This window comes from Colletotrichum siamense (assembly GCF_013390195.1).
Source record: "Colletotrichum siamense strain Cg363 chromosome Unknown KSG_Cg363_contig03, whole genome shotgun sequence".
NCBI classification, from domain to species: domain Eukaryota; kingdom Fungi; phylum Ascomycota; class Sordariomycetes; order Glomerellales; family Glomerellaceae; genus Colletotrichum; species Colletotrichum siamense.
In genome coordinates, this window is record NW_023501016.1 from 3877929 (window position 1) to 3905867 (window position 27939).

The window sequence follows — 27939 nt, forward strand, 5'->3', positions numbered from 1 at the left end:
ACAGCCGTCTCCTGAATGAGATCTGTGATCCGCCCTCGTCCGTTCCACCTCCCATGCGCCTGGAGAGCGGCTTGTCATTCGATGGCCTCACGCCCCCTTGGCACACGCCCATTTTGGCTTCGCTCTTGCGCTAGGATGACTGCAAACAATTAACGTTCCGTTTCGTACCTTGGGCCGCCGCTCAGCGACATCAACCACTTCGTATGACCAACAAAGTGACCGGACGCCCAAGGCATGGTGCACCTAGACAGCTGTGCTGCCGGTCGCGAAAGACGATGCGCGGCACGCTAAACTTCTACCCGTTTGGACACCATCTTTCGTGGCCGACAGAGGGGCCGCAACTGTGCCATGATCCATTTATTGGATGTACCAAGTATTCGTCTCTTCCGGGTTGGAGCATTTCTGACCTCCCCTCAAAGCAACGTCTTGACGAGCCTGGTGGTCGCCGGCTTGCGTCAATGTACCGATCATTAGAGGAAGCACGCATGGTGATATATCGTCTCGAAGTTGCTGGCTAACAAGCCGTAGGTTAGTATAGGTCACGAAGAGGCCGACAATGCTCGCAGTTGGTACGGTACGTACTGTTGCGCCAGGGGACTTCCCTAAGCGGGACCGTCTCCGTGCTTCTCTCATAGTTCTAACTTCTTTCACCTCTGCGGCCCTGAGACCAAGACCCCGATGGAGATCTTGGGTTATCCAGAGTCTGTGCTTTTTCACACATCTTGTTTTCCGCCTTTTGGACGGTGGCACCTGATCTCTCTATGGGTTCCCCGAGATGAGCGGTAGGAGAGCCGCTGGACAAGGGCGAGCGAAGGCAACCGGCTTAACCGCTGTCTGATACAGTTGCGGGCTTTTCTAATGTTAGATTGCGCGGTGTCAGTAAGGCTTTCAGGTGGATGTGGAAGGGGTGGAAATGGACGTTGCCTCGTCTCGCCAACCATGCAGGTTGCTAGTGCTGGATTCGGGATGTGCATCCATCCACGAACAAATTGGCGACTCCTCTTCGCATCAGTCAGACAGGCAGACGATCGGTCAGTAACAGGATGGAAGGCCATCAACAGGCAAGGCCATTGGGTGGGTGGCACTTTGGAGGAAACCACCAAAACATGCAAGGCGAGATGCACATCCCATCTGCTAGTGTTTAGGGGGGGGGAAGGAGGAGGAGGCTCGAGGGGGACGGCGACAGGCATGGAGGGATGACGGCCATGGATCCATGGTCCCAAGAGCGGATGTCTTTGCTGGGGTTCCTTAGATCCCCAGCGGCTTCATAGCACTACGCCCCTTCTGATGTAACCCATCAGTTCAAACTAAGCTTGCAGGGGGTTGTTGACGATGGGTGATTGGACGCGGCTGGCTGATTGCAGACGGGGCCTCGCCGACTCAATGCGGTAACGACACCCTCTGGGTCAGCAAAGCAGAGAGGCGGTTTCCCTTGGACCCCTTCTAACCTGCTGCCCCTGGCCTGTATGCGGCGCTCTGCTGCGTTGTTGCACGAGACGCAAGCAGGGGTGGCCATCTCCAGACTCCAAGCTGGCGGCGTGAGCGCCTGGGCCAAGTGGTTCTTTGGGCCAAAGACGTTCCATCCATGTTCTTTTTTCTTTCCTTACCTCCTTGACCGCCCGCTGCCCCTGTGCTGCCCACCCGCCAGCCAGGATGGCAAGGTACGGGAAGGGTACGTACTGGACAGCCCTCCGCTTCAACCTAGCAGCTTTTTTTTTTTTTTTCTTGTGTTTTTTCCTTTTTTCTTCATTATATTCGGCCGTCCAGTCGTACCAGGCAGGCCTGCCCCTCCTCCCATCTCGACTTGAGCCTTGTGTGCCGCCATGGCACGACGTCCTGGGGCCGGTGAGGTACCTCGAAACGGTACATGCGGCACCCGACGCTACTCGCTACCCGTTCATGGGAGACACACACACACACACACACACACACATACGCACTCCTAGGACATGGCGTAGAATTGGCACCACCACCTGGCCGGCTCCACAACCCATTCCCTCATTCATCCATCCGCCAGTGATCCATCCTTTCCACCCACTGCCCTGACCAGTCCAGTGTCCAGTGACCGCCCCGCGCTCGCTCGTACTCCGTAGTGTACCTCGCCCTCCCTGGTCCATCACCCATCTCCTCGCCCTCCACCACCACCACTCTGTGCCAGAACCACCAAGGCAAAGCAGTCAAGCGTCCACACCCACTGCGGCACCACACGCTCTCACTCACCAGAGAACCCCACACACTCACACCCACCAGCGCTATCGACAAGTCCGCCCCATGCCTCCCATGCTTTCCCATCCTGCCTCCACCTGCCTGTGTGTCCGTCCTGCCCTGTCCTGCCCTGCCCACCCCGGCCGTATCTACTGCGGTGCAGAGACAGCCCAAAGGGAAGCAGCCGCCTCGTCTCCTTGGACTCCGAAATCCACTTACCCTCCGTTGTGAGATCCCTGCCCAATCCATATGACGCAGCCCGCTTTCTCGCTGGCCGCCCCTTCGACACCCAGACACCCGCCCAAAAAGGGACGGAAACGGTACGTACCGCCCCTGTCCAGCCACGCCGCTTGGGACACCTGCACTGCACGGCTGCGCGGATACCTCCCATCAACATCCCATCCCCATGCACGCAACCCGCAACTCGCTGCCTCTTCGTACACACATGCCAAACCGTTCAAGGTCTTCACACTAGGTGTTGTCTTTCTTGGCCCACTCCATAACTCCATACCCATGGTGCCTGCTGCGTATCCGTAGTGGTAGTCTAGTGTGGTCGTTGCTCCGCTGGGGCTAAGGTTTGATTTTATCCTTCTTCAAGACCAATCTAGTATCACCCATGTATTCTCGCTACTCCCTTGGAACTCTTGCAGAGCAAGGCCTCTTTCTCCGTACTTACATAGGCTAGCCCTTGGGTCCGTCCATTCTATGTCATCTATATCACCAACCACCGCCGCATCTCTTTCACTTTGAACTGCTTTTCTCATCAGAGTCTCCAACTACAACCATTTTCTACTTTTCACACCACACTACACCACACTCAACAACGGTCACCGACATCACATTCACCATCATGATGCCCACACTCATGGGAGGTGCTCTCCCGGGCGTCGTCCCCATGTCCTACCACCAAGACACCTTCCTCGACGACTTGTCGAGACAGATGGCTCTATCACAGGCGTCAAGGAGGCTATCAAGAGGTTCCAACGGACAACGAACTGGGTCAGCCATGCGCGTCGTCAAGCCCACAAGCGCAAACAACAGCCCGAGGTCATCGTCATCTATGCAGGCGAGGAGGAGGACTATGATGAACGACGGAAATCTGGCGAGGAGGAGGCAGCAGGTTATGGACCACGTCCCGATGCCCGAGTACAGCTCTCAAACTCGACCCAGTCGTCCCCTCAGCTGGCAACCATCCACCTTCCAGCAACAACAGCACAAGTTGCCGGTTCAGCAGTCCGTGGCCCACTACCCGTTCCCTGCCACCACATCGGCATATCATGAGACCGATAGCTACACTGCGTACCAGCAGTTCCCGCCTACACCTGCTGCCTACTCTTGCAGCACTTCTCCTGCCGCCGCCTTCTCACCACTTTCTCTCCCCTTTGGCGCCTACGATGGATCTTCCTATCTCCCCGTAGAGGGTTGGAATGTTCCCCAGCAGGCCCCTCCAGCTTATGTCTCCTCAACTGAGGCTGCTGGATATGCCGAGCCCTTCCCGGCGCTTCCCTCCACTCTCCCCGACTTGACACCTTCCACCACCTCGACTTCCTGGAACTCGTACCCCATGGACGGCTTCACCAGCACGTCGCCGCCGACTCCAGAGACCCTTCCCCAGGCTCAGCAGCCGCAGCCCATCGTTCCCAACGAGGACACCATCCCCTACCAGCCTCTGGACGAGCCTGAGGAGGAGGGTGAGATTCTCGTGGGCATGGGCCTCTACGACGCGCCTGACAAGTACGACCACGACCCTCAGCTCGACGCTTCTCGCTCCGCCATGTCCTCCCTCCTGGGTGCTCCGTACCGTCCTCGCGAAGGTACCGGCAAGGGCTTGAAGCTCGAGGAGTCGTGGCAGCCCCCTGAGGAGAGCGACGACGAGGATCAGGAAGATGCCGACGGCGAGGAACAGGATTAATATGACGACACAACGAAAAAAAAAAAAACCCAAGGAATTTCACGGTACACTATCAGCGCAAGCGATTATGATTTAATGACGACACTTTGTATACTATGTATGATTACAACCACCAAGAGATGTATCATCACAGAGGGGAGTTGGGCCTTAGGATTGAAAAACATCTATTAAGGCTGATGATTTTGGAAGGCGGAGGCTGGGGAAGAAAAAAAGGGAAGGCCAAAACAATACCCCAGGGATACACAATGAAAGGGACGCAGGGGCCAGACAAGTGGTCCCCGTGTCGTCAAACGATGTGCAGCTTAGCTGCGAAGATAGATGACCTAACCCAAAATACAAGAAAAACACCGCGCTATGCGCAAAAGACTCAACACTCAACCTGTCCACTTTTTGCACCTATCGTGACTTGATGCGTGCAAGATGCGGGAGATTTCGACTACCAGTGTACACAGCCAGCACCAACAGCACGGAGGAGGCGCCGAATCGAAGTTGAATCGTCAACGCGGACGCTAAAAATAAGCGAGAAAGAGCCTCCCGAACAGTATCCCTGTCGAGCATGGCATGAGCTGCAGTGTGGGTCCATGCTCCCCTGTCACATTCCAGCGGCCGGCCAATCCTGTACACTGTGGAACCCCACCCCCGCCGTTCTGGCCAGCCCTGCCAGGTCGCGAAACACCCCGCCGTGTCCCCTGAGAAAATTCTGGTGCGGTGACCTCAACGGCCCCCAGCCTCCTCCCCCTCAGCGTCTACTCCCACTGTGTCTCACTGTGTGCCGCACCTCAGACTCCAGAGGGTGACGGATGTGCAGTGAGCCACACACAGCTGGCACTACTGGAAGCCGAACCCGACAGTGCCAGCTGAGTGAGTGAGAAAACACTGCACAGTGTTGGAGAGGGGAGGAGGGGGAAGGAGGGGGAAGAGGCCGTTATCGGCTCGACTTGGCAACTCTACCCCACCATTGATGCTGTGGAAATTTTCGTCGCGGGCGAGTCACGAATCACGACAGCAAAGATACCGGGTAGCGATCCGATTTTTTTTTTTTTGCAATTGCTGCCAAACTACCTGGTCCTGTTTGGCTACGAGACCTTTCCCCTCTTTCGTGGAAGCTGAAGCCTCGACTCACACATCACTGAATTGCATCGCACACGATACAGTCAGAAACAACACAACTCGATTTCTCAAGATGGCATCCCAGTACGACTCACCCGCTGTGCACCACCCGTCTGTTGTGTATGTGTGTGAGAGGACGAACCCCGCGCTAATTACTTTTGCCATGGGCGTAGGAGCGTTTTGATGCTCGGTGCGGGCTTCGTGACCCGGCCGACCCTGGACATCCTCAGCGAGGCTGGCATTCCCGTCACTGTTGGTGAGCAAGAGCCCTCCGTCTTCGTGCGCGTCTGACATCAGACATTGCGCGCCATCATTTGCTGTGTGTTTGGTGTAGCGAAACTAACCCGTCCCGAACCAATGCAGCTTGCAGAACTCTCGAGTCGGCCCAGAAGCTGTCCGCCGGTGTTAAGCACGCCACACCCATCTCGCTCGATGTCACCAACGATGCCGCTCTCGACGCCGAGGTCGCCAAGCACGACCTGGTCATCAGCTTGATCCCCTACACCTTCCACGCGACCGTCATCAAGTCGGCCATCCGCCAGAAGAAGCACGTCGTCACCACCAGCTATGTCTCCCCCGCCATGATGGAGCTTGACCAGCAGGCCAAGGAGGCCGGTATCACCGTCATGAACGAGATCGGTCTTGACCCTGGGTAAGTGTGGCAGACACACAACCACGAATTATGAGCAGAGATGTTGACGTGTGCTCCAGTATCGACCACTTGTACGCTGTCAAGACCATCGAGGAGGTTCACGCCGAGGGAGGCAAGATCGTTTCCTTCCTCTCCTACTGCGGTGGTCTCCCCGCCCCTGAGGCCTCTGACAACCCGCTCGGCTACAAGTTCTCGTGGTCTTCTCGCGGTGTCCTGCTTGCTCTGCGTAACGCGGCCAAGTACTACAAGGACGGACAGGTCGTCGACGTCGCCTCCAAGGACCTCATGGGCACCGCCAAGCCCTACTACATCTATCCCGGCTACGCCTTCGTCGCGTACCCTAACCGTGACTCGACTCCCTACAAGGAGCGCTACAACATCCCCGAGGCGGAGACCATCATCCGCGGCACCCTCCGTTACCAGGGCTTCCCTCAGTTCATCAAGGTCCTCGTCGACATTGGCTTCCTCGACGACACCGCCCAGCAGGCTCTCTCCAGCCCCGTTCCCTGGAAGGAGGCCACCAAGGCCGTCGTCGGCGCCTCCTCGTCGAGCCAGAGCGACCTCGAGGCCGCCATCCTCTCCAAGGCGACCTTCGAGTCCCCCGAGGACCAGCAGAGAATCCTCAGCGGTCTCCGCTGGATCGGCGTCTTCTCTGACGAGCAGACCATCCCCCGCGGCAACCCCCTCGACACGCTCTGCGCGACGCTCGAGAAGAAGATGCAGTTCGAGGAGGGCGAGCGCGACATGGTCATGCTCCAGCACAAGTTCGAGATCGAGCACAAGAGCGGCGCCCGCGAGACCAGGACGTCTACCCTCGTCGAGTACGGCGACCCCAAGGGCTACTCCGCCATGGCCAAGTTGGTCGGTGTCCCCTGCGGTGTTGCTGTCCAGCAGGTGCTCAACGGCACCATCTCGGAGAAGGGTGTCCTGGCGCCGATGAACTCCAAGATCAACGACCCCTTGATCAAGGAGCTCAAGGAGAAGTACGGAATTTTCCTGATCGAGAAGACCCTGTCTTAGAGGGTGTTTGTGTGGCGTGAGGTGGCATAGCTTGTGGCAGACCTGGGCCGCACCGGATCGGGTACCTACCGGGTGTCGTCGATTCTGGCGATCACCTTGATGAGAATTAAAATAAAAGTTTAGACCTCCAAGGATATAGAAGGACGCATTGATGTCCACGATGTGTATGCACTCTCGTCCCTTACCCGTACGTGAGCCCCAACATTGCGCTACCCCTGCATCATTCGGTCATCTCTGGAGTGGACCGGACATTGGGGCGGTGGTGAAGGAATGAAAAAGATTCATCTCAGCTGTGCAGCGCCAGAGCGGGCGTTCGAATATGGGCCAGAGACATTGGTGCAACGCCACGGTACGAACGGAATCAAGGTTGGTGAGAGAGAAAGTGCAACTCATCTGATGTGTCGGTCAGTGTGGAATGAGATGCCCCTGAGGTTGAGAGTCTCGCTGCACTTGCCATAGGTAGGCAGGGTGGCGCTTTACATGTCCCTGGCGGTAGTCGGCTGGCGGTGTGTCGTGTGCTGTGTCTGTGTCTGGTAGCCGGGAATTTCACTAGAGAGCCGAAAATTGTCTCCATACTTTTCTTCCCTTCCCTTTTCCCCGTCCCATCTATCAACTTCGAAGTATTCCACGAGTACTGCGTAGCACGCGCCCCCTTGCCCCGACCCCAGGCACCCCCCATTGGACTGCAGCGGAGAGAAAAGACAAATCGGTTTGGCGCCCTGTTACGGAGAAGGCGTTCGGTACAGAGGTACTTGCATCTGAGCTTTCCGGACGCGGCTCTGAAACATTGCCTACATTTACCGCACATACAGCTGCTGCCTCTCGCCGCGCGACTCTAGCGGTCTAGCACACACACACAAGGGCGCGCACTCGCTACCTGGGCGCAGCTCAATAGCCCGCCGAACGAACGAACGAACGATCGGAAGCATGGTCCAATACATCCTGACGCCATGGCGCGATCGCCGCGAGCTGCTCAAGGTTCGCCAGCAATTCTATCCCGCAGCCGCCCCGTCAGCACTTGCTGCTGCCACTACAGCGCCCTCCGCCAAAGCCAGAATGGCCGCCAGCACCACCCGGGCACCCGCTACGGCTGCTGCACCACCCAGACCGTCGGCGTCGTCGACCCATGCCGCTGACACCACGGCCGCAACGAGCACCAGCGCCAACGACCATTCGGCAGCAGCAGCAGCAGCACTGGCGGCCCAGCACCACGCCGTCGCCAGAGTGTCCATGTGGATGCAGCGCGGGAACTGCCCACACATGGTCGAGTCGACGGCGCTGCTGACGGCCGCCATCCTCAGCGACGGGGAGAGCTCCGGGAGCGCTGGCACCTACGCTGTACGAGCGGCGTACGCGGCCGCCTTTAGTCGGTACGTTTTGGCTTCTTCGTCTTCTTTTTTCGTCTTTTTGCTTTTTTTGGTCTTCGATGCAAATACAAAGCAAGCCTTCCGTACATGCTATGCAGTGCAAGCGAGACAGAAGGGGGGCATGTCAAAGTCTATTTCGGCCGTTTGCTCCCTCTCGTCTGGGCTGCTTCCCGCCCGTCTCCCATCCTCCCAACCAAAGCCAACCCAACCAACCCTCTTTGGGGCCATGAAACACGTTGTTGGTTTGTTCTGCCCTTTGGCTTGTCCGTCTTTCTTCCCCTCTGGCCTTTACATCTCCACGCCCCTCCCTTCCCCGGGGATCTGGGCACCTGTCGTCGTTGGCGTTATTTTGGCTTTCGGGTATTTCATAATTTTGCCCTCTGAGGGCGGGATTGTCAAATCCTCTGCTCTCACGCCACTCCTTGTGTCTGGGACACACCCTCACACTACGTTCTTGCCATGACGCCCTGCCCGTCTTTTGGGTTCAGCCCCTCAGACCCAGAGATCAGAGACCATAGACCAGACCCAGGCCGGTCCGTCTGATGAATCGACCGGGTGAAATCGCCTGATCTGCAGACGAATATTACACTCGCAAACACTTACACGAGCGCCCGCTCGCTTGTACGGGCTAGCTTTTCGAAGCCAAGGAGGACTTGCAAAGACACACCTTCTCCATGGTTGGCAAAACCATCTCGGTGTTCGCTCTTGTCTCAGCTTGTCTGGGTCGCGAGTGCGACTCTGACCTACGGCTGACTGACGTTCCTGGCCCGGCAGCATTTGTTTTACCTGCTGGAGACGTGTGGTCTATCAACCAACACCAAGACCTGCAAGGCATCTTCCCTGACCATGTGTACGGTTATGGTTCCGCCTGAGCCGTCCGGACTGCTCGTCCGTCTCCGGCCGGCGGCCCCTTGGGGGGATTGTCTTTCACGATGCTAGTATCGCTGATCGTCATACCACACCTGCTCACTGACACTTGCAGGTTCGTAACCGGGCTCCTCGACGGGCACCAGGACAAGCAGCGCAAGCTGAGCATGTACTCCGTGGCCAAGACCATTGGTCTGCCGGCAACGTTTGTGGAGCTGCGTCACCAGGCCACGCATGAGCAGCTGCCATCCCTGGCGAAGCTGCGGTCCGCAGCGAGGAAGGCTCTGGCGTGGATTTGGGAGTACTACTGGCAGCACCTGGGCGCGGATGAGGGTGAGGAGGAGGTCATCGTCGGGGACGCCGCCGCGCGTGGGTATCGTGAGATGGTGACAGCGTACCTGGAAGAGGCGGAGGGGGCGAGGAAGGCTGAGCGGAAGAGGCTGTTGGGCAGGCTCGACGAGAGCCAGCTGCTTACGGCGCTGTCGCAGGTCATGGAGGCGCCGAGGGATGATGCAGTCTTGCGGGGGGCTCTGAGGTTATCGAGGGAGCTTCTGCACAAAGGACAAGAAGGGGTGGAGGAGCGCGAGGATATTGACCTGGAGGAGCAGGTTGAGGAGATAAGGACGCAGATTTCACGGAGTAGGGACGTCTTAATGTCGGACGCGAGGGACGAGGAGAAGACTGCTGAAAATGCGGAACATGAGGGCGACGAGAGCGGTGGGATCGGTTGGGCCAAGCATGAGGGCCCTTGGAAGCCGCGTCCCATCGGCGTTGCCTGAATACAGGCCGCCTATAATTGAAGACGACCTGATACCATATTCTTATCTCTTTCTGCCTGATTCATCAGCGGTTATGTTGAAGTTGAACGCTGAAGCCAAAGTGAAGTTGTCTTGCTGCATCACGTGGGGGGTTATGACGATGAGTGAGTGGAGGGGGGACTTCCTGCAGGGGCCCCCTCCTCAGATTTGTAATAACGTCACCGTGACTTGCCGCTGAAGCGCGGCTAATACCACCACTCGAAGCACCGACGACACGCCTTCTCAACACCGCAGTTGCCTTTCATGAATCCCCTCATCGCAAGGAGGCCATTTCTGAGACACAACCTCGCTACCGTAACAGCAGCTGTAGGCATCTATCCGTCTTGAGGGAAACGGTTGAAGGAGGGGCCGCTGCTGACAACTGGTGCAGCTTACATTCACCAACGCCATGCATATCCAGTCGATTCCCATGTGTACGTCGTTCAAGTCTCACGATGTAGTCCCGGTTCTGACGCGATCGTGGATTTCTAGGGAAGGGTAGTAGCAACAACTACGCCTACCTGGTGAAGGACGACAAGACCAACGACGCCGTCATCATTGACCCGGCCAATCCGCCCGAGTGAGCGACACCTCCCGGTGAAGCACTCAATGACCATGAACTGACCTAGAGTGTGTGCGCCAGAGTCGCCCCGGTGCTGGAGAAGGCTCTGAAGAACAACGAGATCAACCTCACCGCCATCGTCAACACGCACCAGTGAGTCTACCAGCGAGTTTTGACTTTGGGGGAGAGGGCACGGCCGACTAACGACTGGCAGCCACTGGGACCACGCAGGTGGCAACAAGAAGCTGGTAAGTTGTCTTTTGAGGATGACGAGTAAGGATGTTGCTGATACGCCGCAACAGCGTCAGGAGCTGAAGAAGCCCGACCTGGCCATCATCGGCGGCAAGGACTGCGAGGCCGTGACGAAAACACCCGGTGACGGCGAGTCGTTCAAGATTGGCAGCATCGCGGTCAAGGCGCTCTACACGCCGTGCCACACGCAGGACAGCATCTGCTGGTTCATGCAGGACGGGGAGCAGAAGGTCGTCTTCACGGGCGACACGCTCTTCCACAGCGGTGAGTGCCTCTCTACCCCCCTTCATCTTTCCCGACGCTACTGACACCATCGACGCAGGCTGCGGCAAGTTCTTCGAGGGGACCCCGGAGGAGATGCACAAGGCGCTGAACAAGACGTTGGCCGCGTTGCCCGACGACACGGTTGTCTTTGTGAGTTCGAGTCCCGCATCGGGGGCATGAGTATGAAGCTGATGTTGGAGCAAGCCCGGCCACGAGTACACCAAGTCCAACGTCAAGTTCGCCGCGTCGGTGCTGCAGAACGAGGCCATCCTGAAGCTGCAAAAGTTCGCTGAGAACAACGAGGAGACGCAGGGCAAGTTCACCATTGGCGATGAAAAGGTATGTCCCCATCATAGATGGCAGATGGATGATTGGGCCGCTGACTTTGATGTAGAAGCACAATGTCTTTATGCGTGTGGATGTGAGTTACGACAGTGGTGTACCGAAAGATGATTCTAGGCTGACGAGATATCAGGACCCCGAGATCCACAAGGTTACGGGAGAGCAGGAGCCCGTCGCCGTCATGGCCAAGCTGCGCGAGATGAAGAACAACTTCAAGTGAGTAAGTGGTAGGCTTCATTTTCCCTCACCAACTGTCATGATCTTGGTTGAGCATGGGTTTGAACGCAGGGGCTGACTTGCGTGAAGTCCACCTCCCGAGTCAAAAATTTGATGTGAAGCAAGCGGACGGGATATGGGGTTCAATACGGAGGCGCGGAGGTGATACCAGTAGTTTACGAATCATCTCTACTAGACCACATGGCGGCATAGGCTCGCTCTCTGGAAGAGAACAAAATTCAGCTGCAGTCATCTTCACCTCTCATCATCAGCATGTCTCCCGAAGGCCCAAAGCGCCCGACCGAGATCGATCGTGCGACTGGTGTAGCCCAGGGAAGAGGCGGTTCGTCCTGCGACCGCCCCCGTTTGTTCAATTTTGCTTCACTGTCCACACGTGCTCGCTCTGGGTTTTGGAAGCGGCAAGCTCTAGCATATTTTGAAGCGGTTCGAGAGAATAAGAGGGAAAAAACGGCAGACGCCGTGAGGTTTGTCTGTTTGGCCTCCCGTGTGAGAACGGTGTTTGCATCCGTCGAGTATCGGGATGTCGAGGCCCGCGGCGCGCAGAAGGTGTCTTCCGGCCACTTGGGGGTTTTGAGATGTAGAAAATCTCGATGGAGGTCTGCGTGGGTTGCAAAGAGGTGCCGTCCGTTGCGGAGGCTGTAGACTGCGTGCGGCCGCGTGTGGGCTTTGCAGTGGCAGTGTTTGTGCCAGAGTAGGCGAAGTCTTTGCAGAGCGATGCTGCTGTGTTTTTGCCAGAGTAGGCGATTTGTCTGTGCCAGAATAGGCGTGTCTTGCCAGTGTAGGCGTACCAGTAGAGGCGTGATGATCTGTCAAGGCGTTTTACCGTCCTCGACGAAGTTGCGCATCCATCGCGTTGTGCAATGGATGGCTGTGAAAAGATGAAGTCGAGGAATCAAACCAAGCTGTTGCAGAATTTTATATCCCCATTGCGGCGGGGCCGCGATACGGTGCTTGGTGGGTGTCCGCACGTGCCATATACACTGTGTGCGCGCCGAAAACCAATTAACGCGTCGTCGCAGAGCAAAGCGCCCCGGCGCATCCATCGTCATCGACGTCCAACCCACGCCTCCCACCGAACCTCTGTCCTCGACAACTAGACACAACCACAGCATATTTCCAAACAAACAGGAGCGAATAAAACATTAATCCACAATGGTAAACTACGCCCCGCCCGCTCCTGCACCCGCATAGCTAACCCTCCCCCCTCCAGCCCGCAAAGCGCAAACCGCCAACAGCCGCCTCCGCCGACCCGCCGCGCCCGCGCGCCTCGAAGCTAGCCAAGGAGCACAACATCTCGGCGCAAGAGGAGCGCGAGATCCGCGAGGCCTTCTCCCTCTTCGCGGAGCCGATGCGCGGTTACGGCAAGGAGGGCGTCATCCCGACGTCGGACGTGCGGTCGGCGCTCGTGGCGCTGGGGATCCCGCCGGCCTCGCGCGCCGAGCAGGCCGAGTTCGTCGAGATCCTGGACCCGGAGGGCGATGGGTTCGTCGGGTACGAGCCCTTCTTCGCCATCTGCGCGCTCAAGTACCACCAGCGGGAAACCAACGGGGCCGGGGGCGAGGAGAGGAGACGGGAGGTCGAGGAGGCATTTCGGCTGTTCACCGGCGTGGGGAGCTCGAGCGGAGGGCGGGATGTGATCTCGCTGGCGGATCTGAAGAGGGTTGCTGGCGTGCTGAGGGAGGACGTCAAGGATGAGGTGTTGAGGGACATGATTCTCGAGGCCAACGGCGGCGCGGGGGTTGGGAGGGGCGTGAAGAGGGAGGAGTTTGAGGAGGTGATGCGCCGGGCTGGGGTCTGGCGGTGATGCTGAGGTGGTGTGCGCATTCGAGCGTTGTTCATTATACCCCGCGAGGTGTTTGGCGTTTGGCAAAGCATGGCATGGCATGGCATGAGGATTTACCGTCTACAAGAAGTTCACGACGGCGGGCAGGACAGACTTCATTTCATCAAATTTCACGAACCAGAACAGATTGTACCAAGGTGAATACCGGATATAATAATGAATCTATCTGAACTCAGTGCAGCCCATGTGGTGTGGGGGTCGGGGTGTTCTTCCACCGCCCCCTGGTTGGTTCCATGCTCATAAAAACGCCCTTGAAATATGCATATTCCGGCCTTTCCCTTGGTTTTGCCATGCGTTATGTGTGTCATGACCAGACGTTGGAAATATGGACTATTACATCCTCGTCTTATCCCAAGTCAAATACAAAACCCTCCCGTATGTGTGAGATGATGAGGTTGGATGGGTTGATGGTGTCCTCTCTGTAGCCTATTTGCTGGCCGGCTTCCTTTTGTGCAAGAATAGATCGAGAAAAACGCAGAGTAAAAAGAGAATCGTTGTAGCACGGCACGCCGCGCCTGCCGCATACGCTCTGTTCAGAACGGAGCAGAGTGAGGGACGGAAACGGCATACTAAGCCGTCGTGTCGGCGGCGGCAGCGGCTGCCTTCTCCTTCTCGGCGGCCGCCTTTTGCGAGTCAATGACGGCCTGGAGCTCGGGGGGCGCCTTGAAGCCCTGGTGATCCTGGTGACGCTTGTAAAAGTAGTTGTCGGGCTTGGGGCGGAGCTCAGCGGGCAGCTCCTCGAGGACGCACTCAAGGATGGCGTCGATGGACTTTTGCTTGGAGCCGTCGCGGTGCCAGATGGAGATGAGGTGGGAGTTGAAGCGGACCGAGAGACCTACGCCGCAGATCTGGTCGTCTAAAGAAAGGCATTCCGTTAGCAATCCCGCAATCTCTCCGTGTATGTGAGCAGAGGCAAAGGGACTCACTGTCATCGAGGACGCTCTGCAGCTTCTCGCCAATGGCAAGCAGCTGCACACGGGTCCAGACGTCCGGGCCAATGTTCTTGGGGACGCGGAAGGTCCAGGCGCCACCGTTGATGTTGCGGCGGTCCTCCCAGATGGGCTTGAAGCCCTGCTTGAAGAGGTAGATGGACTCGCGCATCTTGATCTGGTCGACGGGGGTGTTGTTGTTGTACTTCCAAAAGTCCTGGACCGACTCGATCTGGGAGCCGAGCTGCTCCAGCTGCACCTTGTACTCCTCGTCATTGCTTGCCTTCTGGTCCTTGTTTTGCCTGCGAGAGAATGGTGTCAGTCAGGTGCTAGTGCCTCGGCGAGGCTCAGGGGGGTGGTGTTGTTCGTTGCGGGGTTGAGTGCGCAGCAGGAGAGCAAACAAGCTGGATGGAATCTGGGAAGGCTTACTTGTCAAAGTAGACGTTCCAGTAGTGTTGTGTCGGCAGCGGGCGCATGGCCTTCAGGAAGTTGCGCTTCGCATCGTCACGCTGGTCGGCCGGGGAGCTGACGCTGGGCGAGTTGGGGTCGGTGGTGCTCTGGGACAGGCCCGAGAGGCCACGGGTGAAGAGCGCGGGTCTGGTAGCCATGGTCGCGGTCGATACGAGGGGTATAGAAGAACGCAAAGAAGGACGAAGGGCAGAACGACAGACTGAGAGTGACAGGAGGTGTCAAGAACGTGAAATGTCGGGCTCAGGAATAAGCTGTCGGCTCGTACGTTGTGGCCGGCTGCAGCAAGACCTAGCACCTGGTCGGGGATCGGGGGTCGGGTGGACGTGGCCGAGAGAGAGAGAGAGAGGGAGCCGTTTGGCTTGCTGTTCGTTCGTTGGCTCGGTGGTCTGCGGCAGTGCCTAATGTAGCAACGAGGGGCAGAAGTGGGCAGCCCCGTGTGGCTCTTTAGTGGAGGGACTGGGGGGTTGGACGACGTGGGCTTATTGCTGTCGTTGCTGTTGGTGCTGTTGGTCGCTTTTGACGGCGGGGTCTGCGTTGCGGTGCGGGAAAAGAGGCGTCGTGGGCTGTTGGATTTCACCAATGAACAGCGACCAAAGTCTTGAGTGGTTGGTTTGGCGGATTCAAGGGACGGTAGCAGGAGCAATCGAGGGGTGGCGTATTCTCGAGTATTCAGAGATGAATCTCGGCGATGGCAAGAAATCCACACAATATGTCCTTGTGGCTTTACAGCTGCTGACGCTTTGTATTCCTCCAATGTCGGCCGGGCTCAATTCAATTCGGGCACGGGACGAGATAAGAACGAAACCGTAAACCGGAAAGGAACCCTTTCAAAAGAGACAGGTTGAGTGAGAGGAGGTCGGAAATAAGGGTTCAGCGGTTGACAGCAACGGCGGACGGCGACAAACAACAGGTTTCTGCAACTTCTGAATGACTCGACAGTCGGATCCAGGGAGCTTGGTGTCAAAGAGAGGTGAACAACACGACAAGGCGGCGACCGAGGGAGAGGCGGTAGAGAAAAGAAAGGGAAAAAGAGGAAGAGGGAAAGCAGTAAGGTTGAGGGTAATAAGTATCACCAACAATTCGGTCCTCGTCTCTCGTCGTGCCCAGCAGCAGCGCCTCCCTCCAAACACAAGCACCCCTACTCTGCTCGTCTACAGTGCTGCGCTTGTTCAGGTACCTCACCAAAGGAGACAGCAACCCGGAGGGAACACGACACAAGACGATACGGCGTCCAGGCGGCGAGGTACCTTTCCGCGGCCTCAGCTTAGCTTTCAGGTACCGTACCTGACTTCCCCTCTGGATGTTAGGGGAGTTTGTCTGGAAATTGGACAGGGAGCATCGGAATCCGGTCGAGAGTCCTCTGATCTGAGGTCTGAAGCGCAACAGAGCAGGGAACCTGGCAGTTAATTGGCGAGTGACACCGGAAGGGGAAGTCGAGGGACCGGGGACCAGGCACAAGAGGAGGGGACCTGGAACCTGGATCTCATCTTTGCGACCGTGATACCGTCCCGAATGGAACTTGGGACTTGTGATCACCAGCGACGACGAATAGGGGCTCTGCCGGCGCGACACACACTGCTGCTGCTTGTCTGTTGCTGATGCTGCTTGCCTGGCCTTGCCATCAGCCGTTCCTGCCGCTGCACGGCGCAATAAGTGGCAGCAGTCAGCAGCAATAGAGCACGCCGGTCATGACCCTAGGGTGACATTCCGTGGGCCGTCCGTCCCGAGTTCAGAGACGTGCGCTGGGCTGGAACTGATCTGAACGCTTGGGTCAACTAGTACCGAAAGCGGCGTCAACGGCGAGCAACAGCGAGAGATAGATAGACACGGAGCACACAGCACACAGAGAGGACACACAAGACACAAGATACAGAGACAGGGCAGAGCCAAGGTAGAGAGAGAAGCTTGGTGGGAACATCTTACCGGCCTGAAACATCGAGCCGCCTTTGCGGCCAGTAATAAGACGTTGCGACGAGGGGGGAGGGGAACGGGGGGGCTGCCGCGGGAGTGGGAGCAAAGACCGGATGTTCAGGTTCGAGAAGCTTGCTGCTTGCTACGGCACAGCGATGGACGACGGCTGCTGTCCCTGACTTCCTGTTCACTGTTCGCTGTTCGCTGTCTCCCCCTCTGAGGCAATGGCGTGCCCACGACAAGGTGCCTATTCGTCAGGTACCTTGCGCACCGGCGACAGGGACATGGGCCAAGGCATGTGCCGTGCCGTGGAAATGCAGGGTTCACCGGCACCCGCCCCAGAGAGCAACGAGTTTAAGTGCACCGTAGCGAATTGGTACGGATGCCGTGCGAACGTCTCCTCTCCCCTCAATCATCCCGATATGAATTAAGGAGGCAGGCACTCGACTGTTAAGGTATGATGTGCATCTGAGCCGACGTAAGCTGGAGCTTCTCATATTCGTCTTGGTTCGGACAATCCGTTCGATGGCCCCAAGGGTCTGGAACCGGTCCTCTGCGCTCGAGTTGCAAGTCATGTCAGTCAGTACCAAGCACTACGCACTACGCAGTAACCTCGCTCAGGTAACGTCCTCAGAGATTGACTTTCCAACGTCACCCAGACGCAGATGCACCCATGAAATCAATTGAGTTGTCGGCGGAAGTACACTCCGCTTCGCCCTCTCAGCAGCTTCGGAACCCTCTGCGAGCTTTCCACTGGAAGAAGAAAGCAAGGACCGAAATACCGAAGAGACAAAAACCATCCGGCCATAGTCTCAGATGCCCATTCGTTCGCTCCCCCGACTTGAGTCTGCCCCGGCATCGAAGCCACCGCGCAAAGTAAAGACTAACTTGAGATGAATCTCAGGGGCCCAGATCGAACCTCTCTTCGATTTTGCCTTTTGCCCACCAGGCATGATGTGCAGGAAGTTCTCCCGGCCGCGGGTGCTCACCTCGCCCTGGGTGCCCGGTCCAAACCTCGCCCGTCCAGACAATCGGTTTCCCCCCGCCCATTGGACTGAACTAACTGACCCCCATTGCCAAACGGTTACATGGTCTCAGACACGTACCAACGCTGTCCTTTGCGCCCGGCTGTTGCGAAGCGGAACCGGCGAGCAGTCACTTCTCTGTAATAGATGGGCCGGTGACAGGTTGCAGATCACCACATCTGACAGACAGATCATTCGTGTGCCTAATTCCCGTGGTCCCCCTTCGAGACAACGACGCGCGCGCAACGTTAAACAACTTGAAGCGTTTGCCAAGCACCGCTCCTCTGTAACTATACAACCCAATATGCCCATTCTCAAACTGCACGAACTCAAGGTCCTGAACACACAAGGGATAACTCCATCCAATGTCCCAAGAGTCCAAACCCAATCTCCACACAGAGAGACAGACCACACAACAGGCATGAATGGGCTCTAGCGCTTCCGCGTCAGAGACTGCCGCCAGATAAACGACTCTAATCGTCCACAGAGTCCACATCTGCTCTCCACGACTGTCAATCCAGTCAGTGAACGGGATGTTGTGCAGACTACGGTTGTACTTTGCGCAAGTGATAGACACGTCTCGCTCGTCCCGTCAAAGTTTCGATTCGCCGCCGTTGCACACGTTGCCGCCGGATGGCGGAAGAACCACGTCAGAACAAATCTTAGTTCGAGACAAACGCTCTTCCGTCGTCTCTTCCGAAAAAGCCTCCTTCCCTGGGGGGGAGTTCACACGTTCGTTCCCAACCAACCCTAACAGCGGGATCCCTTCCAGAACGCCCTTCTTTCTCGCCGTGCTCGCCCCTTTCAGACCGTACCTGAGCTACAGGCCGTCGGGACGGGGATGTCCCCATCACGCCGGCCCGGCCGCTAACCATGCCAATCGGCCCTGACAGCACGTATATCGTCCACCTTGTTCCATGTTGCCCATCTTGAGGCACCGTCTGGATGGATACCTAGTTTGAGATCACGTCGGTGTGAGAGGGAGGACAGGAGCCAGAGGGGAGAGAGAAGACCCGCCCACTTCCCTACGGAATGACAGCCCGGCTGGCTTTGCTTCACGCGTTTCGATCATGACGTATCCATGGAACTTTGTTATCTACATACATTTGGAAGGGCATTTCTACTTGTCCCATACTACGTTATCCTATCCTATGTTATCCTAATTCGTCTCTCTCATGCCGTGCTAACCTAACATACGGGCTCGTGCATGTGCGAAACGACTGTCGTCCATAACAGCCCTGTACCCTGAATCGAAGACTCCCTAAACACCATGCTGTTATCATCGTGATTTTGACACCACACGCACATATACCAATAGCCGCACTTGTTCGTAATTCTTCTTCTTGTCTCCTTACGCATTCAGCGCACCTGCCAATACGTCGCCAACCCATCGCTCCTTGTCGTCTCCGATTTTCCGTCTGAACATGCCCAAGTCGCTCAGCAGGCTGCGCATATAATCCTGCATGTCGTTGGCATTGTCCTCAATGACATCTGAGTCGTAAGCCGTATCGTCCGAGTCGTCGTATAATGACTCGCCGTCCTCGGCATTCTCCTTATCCTCCTGTCCCGCCTTGGCCTCTTCAGTCTCGTCTTCCTCTTCAGTTGCCGGCTTGACGGTGACGGCGGGGATGGGGTTCTTGAGACTGTCGAGTGCCAACTTGAGATGCAGGCGGAGGGCTTCATTTTCCGTCTGCAAGCTCCGGATCTTTCCCTCTGCGACGAGGCTGCGCTCCTCCATCATGCGCTGCATGGTCACCACGCGGTTCTGGTACTCCTCGAGCTTCTCTTCTTGGTCCATATTGTCCTTCTCGCGCCGGCGCGACTCCGATACAGACAACTGGAGAACGCGGATCTCCTCCGCCATGGCAGTGATCTGTGCATCACGCTCCGCCGACGAGATGTGGTCTTGGTTGACAATAGCGCGGGTGCGAATACGTTTGGCCTGGTCCGCATAACGCAATGTCGAGAGAGTCTCCTCGTAGTCCGACGGCGCGATACAGGCAACCATTGCCGTTTTACTGTTGCCTCCCAAAGAGTCCTTCAATAGCCACGTTAGGATCGAGTCTCTGTAAGGGACCACGTCCTTGCTCCGCTTTCTCGAGCCCGATTTGGCGTCCGCGAGCGCACCTATGACACGACCGAGAGTGGTCAGGGACTTGTTGATGTTGCTTCCCTCGCGGAGGCGCTGACCCGTCGCCTCTGTCGCTTTGGCGCGCTCACTGCCAGCCAGATCTACCAGTCGAATACGCGAGCTCCGTTCGGTCGTCTCGTCCGTCTCCATGTCATGGTGGATCTGCTTGAGCATAATGGTGAAGACGGCGTGACTACGACTACTGGTGTCGTTCATCCTGGTGCTGGCCACGGTTCTTGATCTATCTCCCGCCGTCATGTATCGCAAGATCTCGTTAAGATTGCGCACCGGCACCTCGGTCAGGTCCTTGATGTATGGCCCATCCGTTGGCGACTCTCTGATCTTGAGATAGTACGGCGGCTGGTTGGGCACGACAGGCACGAGAAGGTCGCGCACGTGCTCGTTGTAGACCTCAAAGTACGATACTCTGACGTTGTAGGAGATGTTGGGCGTTTCGTTCTGCGCGGCCTCGATTCGCTCGAAGAGATCCTCGCACGTTCGAGGAATCAAGCCCGGCTGATCTGGTGTGCCCATCATCGTGTAACTCTTGCCTGAACCCGTCTGGCCGTAGGCAAAGATGCAAGTGTGGTAGCCCTCAAAGTTGTGGTCGAGGAACTCCTCGCCCAAGCTGTTGTAGACGTCCGACTGGTGCGCATAGTGTTTGTCGTTAAGATCGTGACTCCAGAACGAGCTATCAAAGGTAAACGTCTTTTCTTCAATAATCTTCCTCGACTTCGCCTTGGCGTTCGCTGGGTCGCTGTCGTTCGGCACCAGCAGCGTCGTCTGCTGGGTGACGGGGTCCATTTCCACCAGGCACTCGGCGCCGCGTTCAATCTCTATGCGCATCTGTCAGTATACATCTCGTTTCACATCGTATGGGTACTCGTACCTCTGGGCAGAAACGCCCGAACTCGGACGACGACCCGGACATTGCCCCCGTCCATCTTGACGGGCGCATCGTGCGACCGCAAGGACGGGGTGGAGGCAGACGAGTGAAGCTGGGGCATCTCGAAAACCGCCGAGGGCATCAATCGAGGGTCGAGAGAGAGTCCACGCAAGGTGGTGGTAATTTCATCGAGAATCGCGCGGTAACGTTGACGATGTGTCGCCCACATCCCAAGACGAGGCGGTCGGGCTTGTTTACTTTGTTGCCCAATTGGGAGGTAACGTGGTGGGGCCGAGTTGCCGGGGCAGTGGCGCCACACTTGCTGTGTTTGTGCGCCTAAGCTGACACCCCTGCTGGCTGGCGACTGCTCTGCTTCAGGTTTCCAGTTGATGAGGCAAAAGAAAGGTGTTTCTAATTGCACAGAAAGGATGCATGGAAGGATGTTCGTGTTTGAAGGTCGATGTGCCGGAAAAGAATGACAGCTGTGTGTCGACGCAAAGTTGAAAGAGGCGGTTGTCACTGTGCTCTGCCGAGTAAATAATCGTGGCTTCAGGTGCACGCGCAAACGAAAATGTCTAAACATTCTATGCTTCTAGTGATGGTGTCAAAGTAACTAACGCCTTGCGCCACGCCGTCTAATCTTGCCCTGGTCTCTTGCGATCGTCTTGGCCCTGCCTAGCAGCTCTGGTGTCTTCCTTAGCCGGCCTAATTCCATTCCATAACCCGCTGCTCACCTCTGCGTTGCTTATTCTACCAAAGGGGCTTTCATCGTCTTACGGCCGTCTCAGCCCCTTTCCAAGAAGCTCACTTCCCACCTCTGAGATCATTTTCTCGTTAGGAAACTGCTTCTTCTTGGCGAGAACCGCATCTTCTGCGTCCATCGTCCTGAGCAAATCAGACACCTCACTGTCTGATGGCGTGCAATAGACCAGGTTGCCCAGAGCAAGCAACATGCCCTGCAAGGCCTCTGGCGACTTTTCTTCCTGGCCTATGGCCTCCAATACTGACGCTGCCAGCTCCACGGAGTCGCCTTCGGGTAAAACGTCGCCTGTCTTCTCTCGTCTTGCTTTGTTGCTAGCTAATGCCAGGTTGAACATCAAGGAGGATGCAGAAACACGGATGTTATTGTGACTGTCGTCCAGAAAGCTCGAAGATATCAACTGAATGATTGGCGCTCTGAGACCCTCGTTGCGAAGGATCTCTTCGGGGTAGAGTGGCGTGGAGAAAAAGTTGCACGCCATCTGCAGCGTCACAAGACGCAATGCGTAAGGGCAGTCGCTGTGAGAGTTGACAAAGTTCAAAATGGCTAGGACTGTCTGGTGATCCTTCTCCTCGGCAAAGTAGCCGCTGAATCTTGCGTCGACTAGAGCGCATCTGAGAAGATCAACCACGGGGAAGAGTACCTCAGTCGGCAGTGAATGAATGGACTTCCTCAGGAACTCTGCAAACTGGCTCAGATTTGGCAGAGTCGCAGCTGCTGGGCCTTGCTTGTCACGGGCTTCAATAAATTGCTTGACTCCTTGCACAGCAGGATCCGTTGCTGTTGCTCCCATCTTTGCGAGTAGCTTCTCCAAAGGTGGTACTTTGGAGTAAAGCACTGGCCGCCCATTCGGGTTGGAAAAGCTCGGTAGGTTTAGGGACTCGTGGGGATGACGGGGGAAAGCCATTTGCAACAAGAGTTGGATGTTGCCCCGAAGCGCAGCCGGGTCTGCCCCTGCCCACTCATTCTCCTTCTCTCCGTGCAGGTAAGTGACAAAAGTCGGCGTCGCTCGTGGGTAGTTCTTCTCCGGCAAAGGAGTTAGCTTGGCTACATCAACCTTGATGAAAACTGCCTTGTTACCGGCTTCCGCTGAGAGCTCGTCAAAGGTTGGGGCGATGGCCCTACAAGGAGGACATGTTGCCGAGGTGAAGAGGACAACCGCACAGGTCTTCTTTGCAGACTCGAGAGCAGCGTCGAGCTCCTGCGAACTGTTGACTACCCTGACGTTGGCTTGGGGCCTGGTTGGTTGCGGTGCTGAGCTGTGTCCATTGGCGGTGTTGCCATTCTGAATGCCAAGAATCGAACCGTTTTGCCTGTTTGAAGTCATGGCCTGAGTCAGTTGGGGCATGAGCATTCTCCCAAACGGCGAGCTGAGAACGGCATCCGGCATTTTGATAATGTGCTCGGGAATGCCTTTTCCAAGCAGAAACTGGGCGAAGGAATCCGAGAAGTTGTTGCAGTTGTGCCTCCACAAGTCATAGGCCTGTGGACGAGTTAGAGGGAATTTGCATCAGGTTTCCGCGCTGCACACTTGCCTCAATTGTAAATATTGGCCTGAGAGAGTCCAGAAACTCTTCAATCACCTCCATTGGCAGTTCTGTGCGGCCAAGGAAAATTCGTTCCATCGGCTGGCCCAGGTGAGAGGTCCCTGGAGTGATGTCGACGATGCCGCCATCGTAAACGTATTCTCGACCATTGAGCTGGATTGAGGTGTGGTAGATTGCATCAAGGTGGAATCCTAGCATGCCCTGGGACATTTGCCGGGCAAGTCCTCTGGACAGGTCGTACGTCAAGAGATGCACGTCCATGTCGGTGATAGGTGCAAGTCAAAAGCAAGGGGCAACTGTGTCTTGGTGGATACGAAGTGGAAGGAGGCTAGGCTGTTGGTAGAGCTGAGGAAATTGAGTTGATGGGAATCAGACAGTTGCCGCACAGTCTAGAGAGCTGGCCTTGCGATAAAGTCTTTTGACGCTAAAATTACACTCTTGTAACGGGAGGCAACAGAGCATTCGTAGTCATGAACGAGAAGCTTCCAAGTCTTAGTCGGATCCGGTAAGACGGGCGCCACGTGTGGCTTGACCAGATGTCCTCGGCGTCTTATCGCACGACCCATGAAAGTGCTTACCTAACAGCGCTCAACCCTCCCCATGCCATGAATGGAGACAACAGGCCCCGGCGGAGTTTATCAGTGGGAGACGATGGAAGTCGGGGGGCGAGGAGGTGGCACAGGGCAATTAGGGGCACCTCAGCAGGGAATGATAGGCCCCACCCCCTGAGCGCGGAGCCATTAAGAGTGACGCGAGATGGTCGTTGCAGCACTTTAGTGGCTTCGCGTCGTCCCCGCTGCCGCACCCAAGATTAGCAAACTGTCAGATTTAGCAGGGATTCTCTTGATTTTTTGATGACTTCCAAGCAAACCACACCTAACGAAAATCTGCTCGAGGCCACAGTACGGAGTACTGACTGCGAGAGGAGTACCGACGTACTTTTTAGCTACCTAGGTAATTTACTATCTTGCATCCATCCCCCCTTGAAGCCCCCTACATATACGAAACTTCGTACTCGACACATCCATCTTCGTCCATCTGTTGGTGTTGTACGACCGTCCCGTCCGCTCATTTTTCCTTCGGCCGCACGCACCTGCTGCTTTTTGCCTTCGAGTCGCCGTGCTCCCTTCGACATCGGTCCACGGTTTGGTTCAGTCCACTCCTTTGTCCTCCTACACAACGGCGACGTGCCTCGCATGCGTCCCCTTGTGTTCCTCTAAGCCACCCTTCTTGCCTCCGACGACACGCGACCAATGCGAAGAACATCTGTGTCGCTGCCGACCAAGCAACCCGCCCGAGATCCTCACGAGAAACCCGGTCGATTTGCACCCGCTCGAAAAACTGGTCTGTTTGCCAGCTTAGGAGATATGTCCCAAGCACAGAAGACCCGCTGGATGCGGACGGGCGCCATCGCCTTCTTCGTCGTCTTTCTCTTCTGGTACCTGTCTCCTAGAGGAGTCAATGTTCGCAGTCCTGGAGGTGCGCGATGCTTAAACTCCTGCGACAGAGCGATGCTAACACCTATCTTGCAGTCTCGACCGGTGGCGGTGGCCAAGTCCCGGCTGATGCCTCTTACGGCACTGAAAAGTGCTCTGTCTCCAGCTCCAAGTCGAAGCCCATTGTCCAATATGTCCTGATGATCGACGCCGGCAGCACGGGATCCCGAATCCACGTCTACAAGTTCAACAACTGCGGCGCTACTCCCGAGCTCGAGCATGAGGAGTTCAAGATGACTGAGAAGTCTGTCGGCGGCCTGAGCAAGTATAAGGATGATCCCGAGGCCGCGGCCAAGACTCTCGATGCCTTGATGGAGGTTGCCATGCAGACCGTCCCCGACAAGCTCAAGTCCTGCAGCCCTGTCGCAGTGAAGGCGACTGCTGGTCTCCGTATGGTCGGCCCTGAGAACGCTCAAAAGATTCTCGACACCGTTCGCAACCACCTCGAGACCAAGTACCCCTTCCCCGTTGTTGGAAAGGAGGACAACGGTGTTGCCATCATGGATGGTGCCGATGAGGGTGTCTACGCCTGGATCACCACCAACTACCTTCTGGGCAAGATTGGCGGTCCCGACAAGAGCCCCACCGCTGCCGTCTTTGATCTCGGCGGTGGCTCGACTCAGATTGTGTTCGAGCCCACCTTTAAGGGAGCACCGGAGGGCGGTATGCCTGAGAAGCTTGCTGAGGGCGACCACAAGTACGACCTCAAGTTCGGCGGACAGCAGTTCGAGCTGTACCAGCACTCCCATCTTGGATACGGCCTGATGAGCGCCCGTAAGGCCGTTCACAAGACCTTGGTCAACGAGATGTTTGAGAGCAAGAAGACCGATGACAGCTGGGTCAAGCAGCCCATTGTTCACCCCTGCATTGCTCCCGGCATGGTCAAGGAGGTTGAGGTTGAGCTGGACGAGGGACACCCTCTTGGCAAGGCCGTCACCTTCAACTTCACCGGTCCTTCCCAAGCCGCCCCCGCGCAGTGCCGCAACCTCGCCGAGAAGATCCTCAAGAAGGAAGAGTCCTGCAAGCTCGCTCCTTGCTCCTTCAACGGCGTCCACCAGCCTACCCTTGCCAAGACCTTCGCTCGCGAGGATGTCTACATCTTCTCCTACTTCTACGACCGCACCAAGCCTCTCGGTATGCCTGACTCTTTCACTCTTCGCGAGATGCACGATCTGGCCAACTCCGTTTGTGGCGGCGAGAAGGCCTGGGATGTGTTCTCCAGCGTCCCTGGCGCTCTCAAGGAGCTCCAGGACCGCCCCGAGCATTGCCTCGACCTTAACTTCATGATGGCCCTCCTCCACACTGGCTACGAGATGCCTATTGACCGTGAGGTCAAGATCGCCAAGAAGATCAAGGGCAACGAATTGGGTTGGTGCCTTGGTGCTAGGTAAGTGACTTCTATCTACAAGTAACAGGCATTGCAGACGCTAATACTTTATTTTATAGCTTGCCCCTCCTTTCTCCCGGCTCAGGCTGGAAGTGCAGAGTTGACCAGGTCAACTAAAGCCTCAAATTCTCGCACAACAGGACTGCACAAGCCTCCCCTGGTGTTGGCTGGCTTGTAGCATTATAGATTTTTAATTCCACGACAGAACCGGGAATGTTCGATTACGAGTTGTACAGGAGTGTCATGAAGGTCATATGGCGGGTGCAGGAACATGCATCAATACACAGACCCAAAAGGCGGGCGTTTCATGTCTTGTATGGTTTCCATGGGCATTAAGGATTATGGGCTTGTTCGGACGTGACCACTTTAGAATAAAGTCGCTCACTGGATATCTTTTAAGCTCCCATCAAAGCGGTGCCGCAACCATGCCCAGCACGTCCTCAATCACGTCCTCGGGGCCCACGCCTTCGAGAATGGATTCAATGGCTTCCAGCTGGCTTCCCCACTGCATACTGCGTTCCTGTCGCGGATGCGCTATGCGTATTCGGTGCAAGTAGACTTTCCTAACGGCCAGATGAACCAATGCGGGTGTGACAAAATCGAGCCGGTGTAGCGGAGCCAGGCATTTAAGCAACTGCTCCAAGTGCTTCGTCGCGGTCGGCTCGATGCCGCCGGCAACTGCGCGATGCATTCGTAGGTATGAGACTACATTCATTAGGTAGCGCAAGACATCAACATCGATCTGGACATCTCGACTGCTCTTGGCGATGGCCGCAACATCCTGCAGCCGTCAGCATATGCCCAGGCACTTTGCACACGTAGAAACTTACGCCTTCACGGAAAAGAGGGTTTTCGCTGACTGCGGGCAAATCACCGTTGATGCTTTTCTTGAGCACGCTCTCGGTACTCGCCGTCTCGGCCCCATCAGCAGCGTCGTACGCGTCGTCGAGATTGGGGAAACCGTCGTCCGGATCATGCCAGTGAGCAATGAAGAGGTAGTCGTTCAGGTGAAGCGTGACGTGAGCCTGACCACCGCTTTCGGCGCCCAGGGCGGCGATGAACAGAAACTGCTTCGGGGCCGTCTGGACGGAAGTGCGTGTGAAGATACGGCGGGTGCGGAGGAGCTCAAGAACCTGGATCTGAACGGCTCTTGGGGCGCGGTCAAGGTTCCGAGCTACAATCACATTGGCGATGGAGGAGCCACCGATGCCCTGGCCGGTCGGGCTGGTTGCCGTGACGGAGGTCAGGGGGGAGATGCCCGCGCGAGAAAAGTAGGAATCATTGCGGGTTCGTAAAGGCGAGCCTGATCTGGGTGCTGCTAGAGACTGCTGCGTGAGGATCGACGATGCAAAGTCCTCCAGTGAGGTTTGCGGAGTACAATCCACTACGGCGCATTTCAGACCGAAGGTCTTTGTTGCGATCTAAAACAGTGTGAGATGTGGACCTTGTGAGTGGGAGAGAGATGGATGGTTGGGCTCACCAGCTGTAGCTCCTCGACAAGCTCGTCGAGGGCAGCGGGAGGCGTGCTAACGATGCAGTGTTCTCGATTGACCAGGCACAGCAGGGCGGCCAGCTCCAAGTCGCTCAGGCCGTGGACCTTGTCCAGGAGGCCGTCTTCATCCGCCATGAGGATCTCGTCAAGTGTTGGTCGACAGTCCCATCAGCTCATCCTGGGCCACGCATATACTTGGTACACTTGCGGAGTGCTCGTCCACGATATACATGTGGTGTGAGGCGGTGACGGACGTTCTTCGCAAATCGCTAAGACGTCCCGGAGCTACTAAAGGGAAGCTCAGTCGCATGGACCGTCACTGAGAACCATGATAAAGGTGTGGCGTAGGCGTCATGCGGCCCGGCTAGGTGCCTTACCTAAGCGCCGTGCCCAAGTCATTCAATGCACCTTACCGGCCAACCACCTGGGCAGCCAACAGTGAGTGTCACAGCATGTCTAGGCGGGCTCCAGCGC

The 27939-nt window shown here is 56.6% G+C and overlaps 9 protein-coding genes across 9 annotated transcripts; 5 read left to right on the plus strand and 4 right to left on the minus strand.

Annotated features, from left to right (window-relative positions):
- Positions 1-3913: 3913 nt before the first annotated feature.
- Positions 3914-4117, plus strand: CGCS363_v005015 (uncharacterized protein; the record flags this gene model as incomplete). Its single annotated transcript, XM_036636864.1, has 1 exon — positions 3914-4117. The coding sequence occupies one exon, from the start codon at positions 3914-3916 to the stop codon at positions 4115-4117; it is 204 nt and encodes a 67-aa protein (XP_036498606.1).
- Positions 4118-5300: 1183 nt separating this feature from the next.
- CGCS363_v005016 (Saccharopine dehydrogenase) lies at positions 5301-6899 on the plus strand (the record flags this gene model as incomplete). Its single annotated transcript, XM_036636865.1, has 4 exons — positions 5301-5347; positions 5401-5483; positions 5591-5879; positions 5939-6899. 4 exons carry the CDS (start codon positions 5301-5303, stop codon positions 6897-6899), a joined length of 1380 nt encoding a protein of 459 aa, XP_036498603.1.
- A 927-nt stretch (positions 6900-7826) lies between these two features.
- Positions 7827-9912, plus strand: las1 (Pre-rRNA-processing protein las1; the record flags this gene model as incomplete). Its single annotated transcript, XM_036636866.1, has 2 exons — positions 7827-8269; positions 9249-9912. 2 exons carry the CDS (start codon positions 7827-7829, stop codon positions 9910-9912), a joined length of 1107 nt encoding a protein of 368 aa, XP_036498959.1.
- Positions 9913-10194: 282 nt separating this feature from the next.
- Positions 10195-11570, plus strand: CGCS363_v005018 (putative hydroxyacylglutathione hydrolase; the record flags this gene model as incomplete). Its single annotated transcript, XM_036636867.1, has 10 exons — positions 10195-10257; positions 10322-10364; positions 10423-10510; positions 10574-10645; positions 10707-10740; positions 10795-11008; positions 11067-11158; positions 11213-11347; positions 11403-11429; positions 11484-11570. 10 exons carry the CDS (start codon positions 10195-10197, stop codon positions 11568-11570), a joined length of 855 nt encoding a protein of 284 aa, XP_036497700.1.
- Positions 11571-13999: 2429 nt separating this feature from the next.
- EIF4E3 (Eukaryotic translation initiation factor 4E type 3) lies at positions 14000-14967 on the minus strand (the record flags this gene model as incomplete). Its single annotated transcript, XM_036636868.1, has 3 exons — positions 14000-14286; positions 14357-14661; positions 14789-14967. The coding sequence occupies 3 exons, from the start codon at positions 14965-14967 to the stop codon at positions 14000-14002; spliced, it is 771 nt and encodes a 256-aa protein (XP_036498607.1).
- Positions 14968-19117: 4150 nt separating this feature from the next.
- Positions 19118-20904, minus strand: KIF1C (Kinesin-like protein KIF1C; the record flags this gene model as incomplete). The annotated part of the gene is made up of 2 exons (XM_036636869.1): positions 19118-20733; positions 20787-20904. 2 exons carry the CDS (start codon positions 20902-20904, stop codon positions 19118-19120), a joined length of 1734 nt encoding a protein of 577 aa, XP_036497538.1.
- Positions 20905-21556: 652 nt separating this feature from the next.
- DESI1 (Desumoylating isopeptidase 1) lies at positions 21557-23351 on the minus strand (the record flags this gene model as incomplete). Its single annotated transcript, XM_036636870.1, has 2 exons — positions 21557-23026; positions 23127-23351. The coding sequence occupies 2 exons, from the start codon at positions 23349-23351 to the stop codon at positions 21557-21559; spliced, it is 1695 nt and encodes a 564-aa protein (XP_036497537.1).
- Positions 23352-24457: 1106 nt separating this feature from the next.
- Positions 24458-26090, plus strand: gda1 (putative guanosine-diphosphatase; the record flags this gene model as incomplete). Its single annotated transcript, XM_036636871.1, has 3 exons — positions 24458-24569; positions 24623-25973; positions 26033-26090. 3 exons carry the CDS (start codon positions 24458-24460, stop codon positions 26088-26090), a joined length of 1521 nt encoding a protein of 506 aa, XP_036497536.1.
- Positions 26091-26379: 289 nt separating this feature from the next.
- On the minus strand, positions 26380-27600 carry CGCS363_v005023 (uncharacterized protein; the record flags this gene model as incomplete). Its single annotated transcript, XM_036636872.1, has 3 exons — positions 26380-26754; positions 26804-27394; positions 27454-27600. The coding sequence occupies 3 exons, from the start codon at positions 27598-27600 to the stop codon at positions 26380-26382; spliced, it is 1113 nt and encodes a 370-aa protein (XP_036497535.1).
- Between the last annotated feature and the right edge of the window lie 339 nt (positions 27601-27939).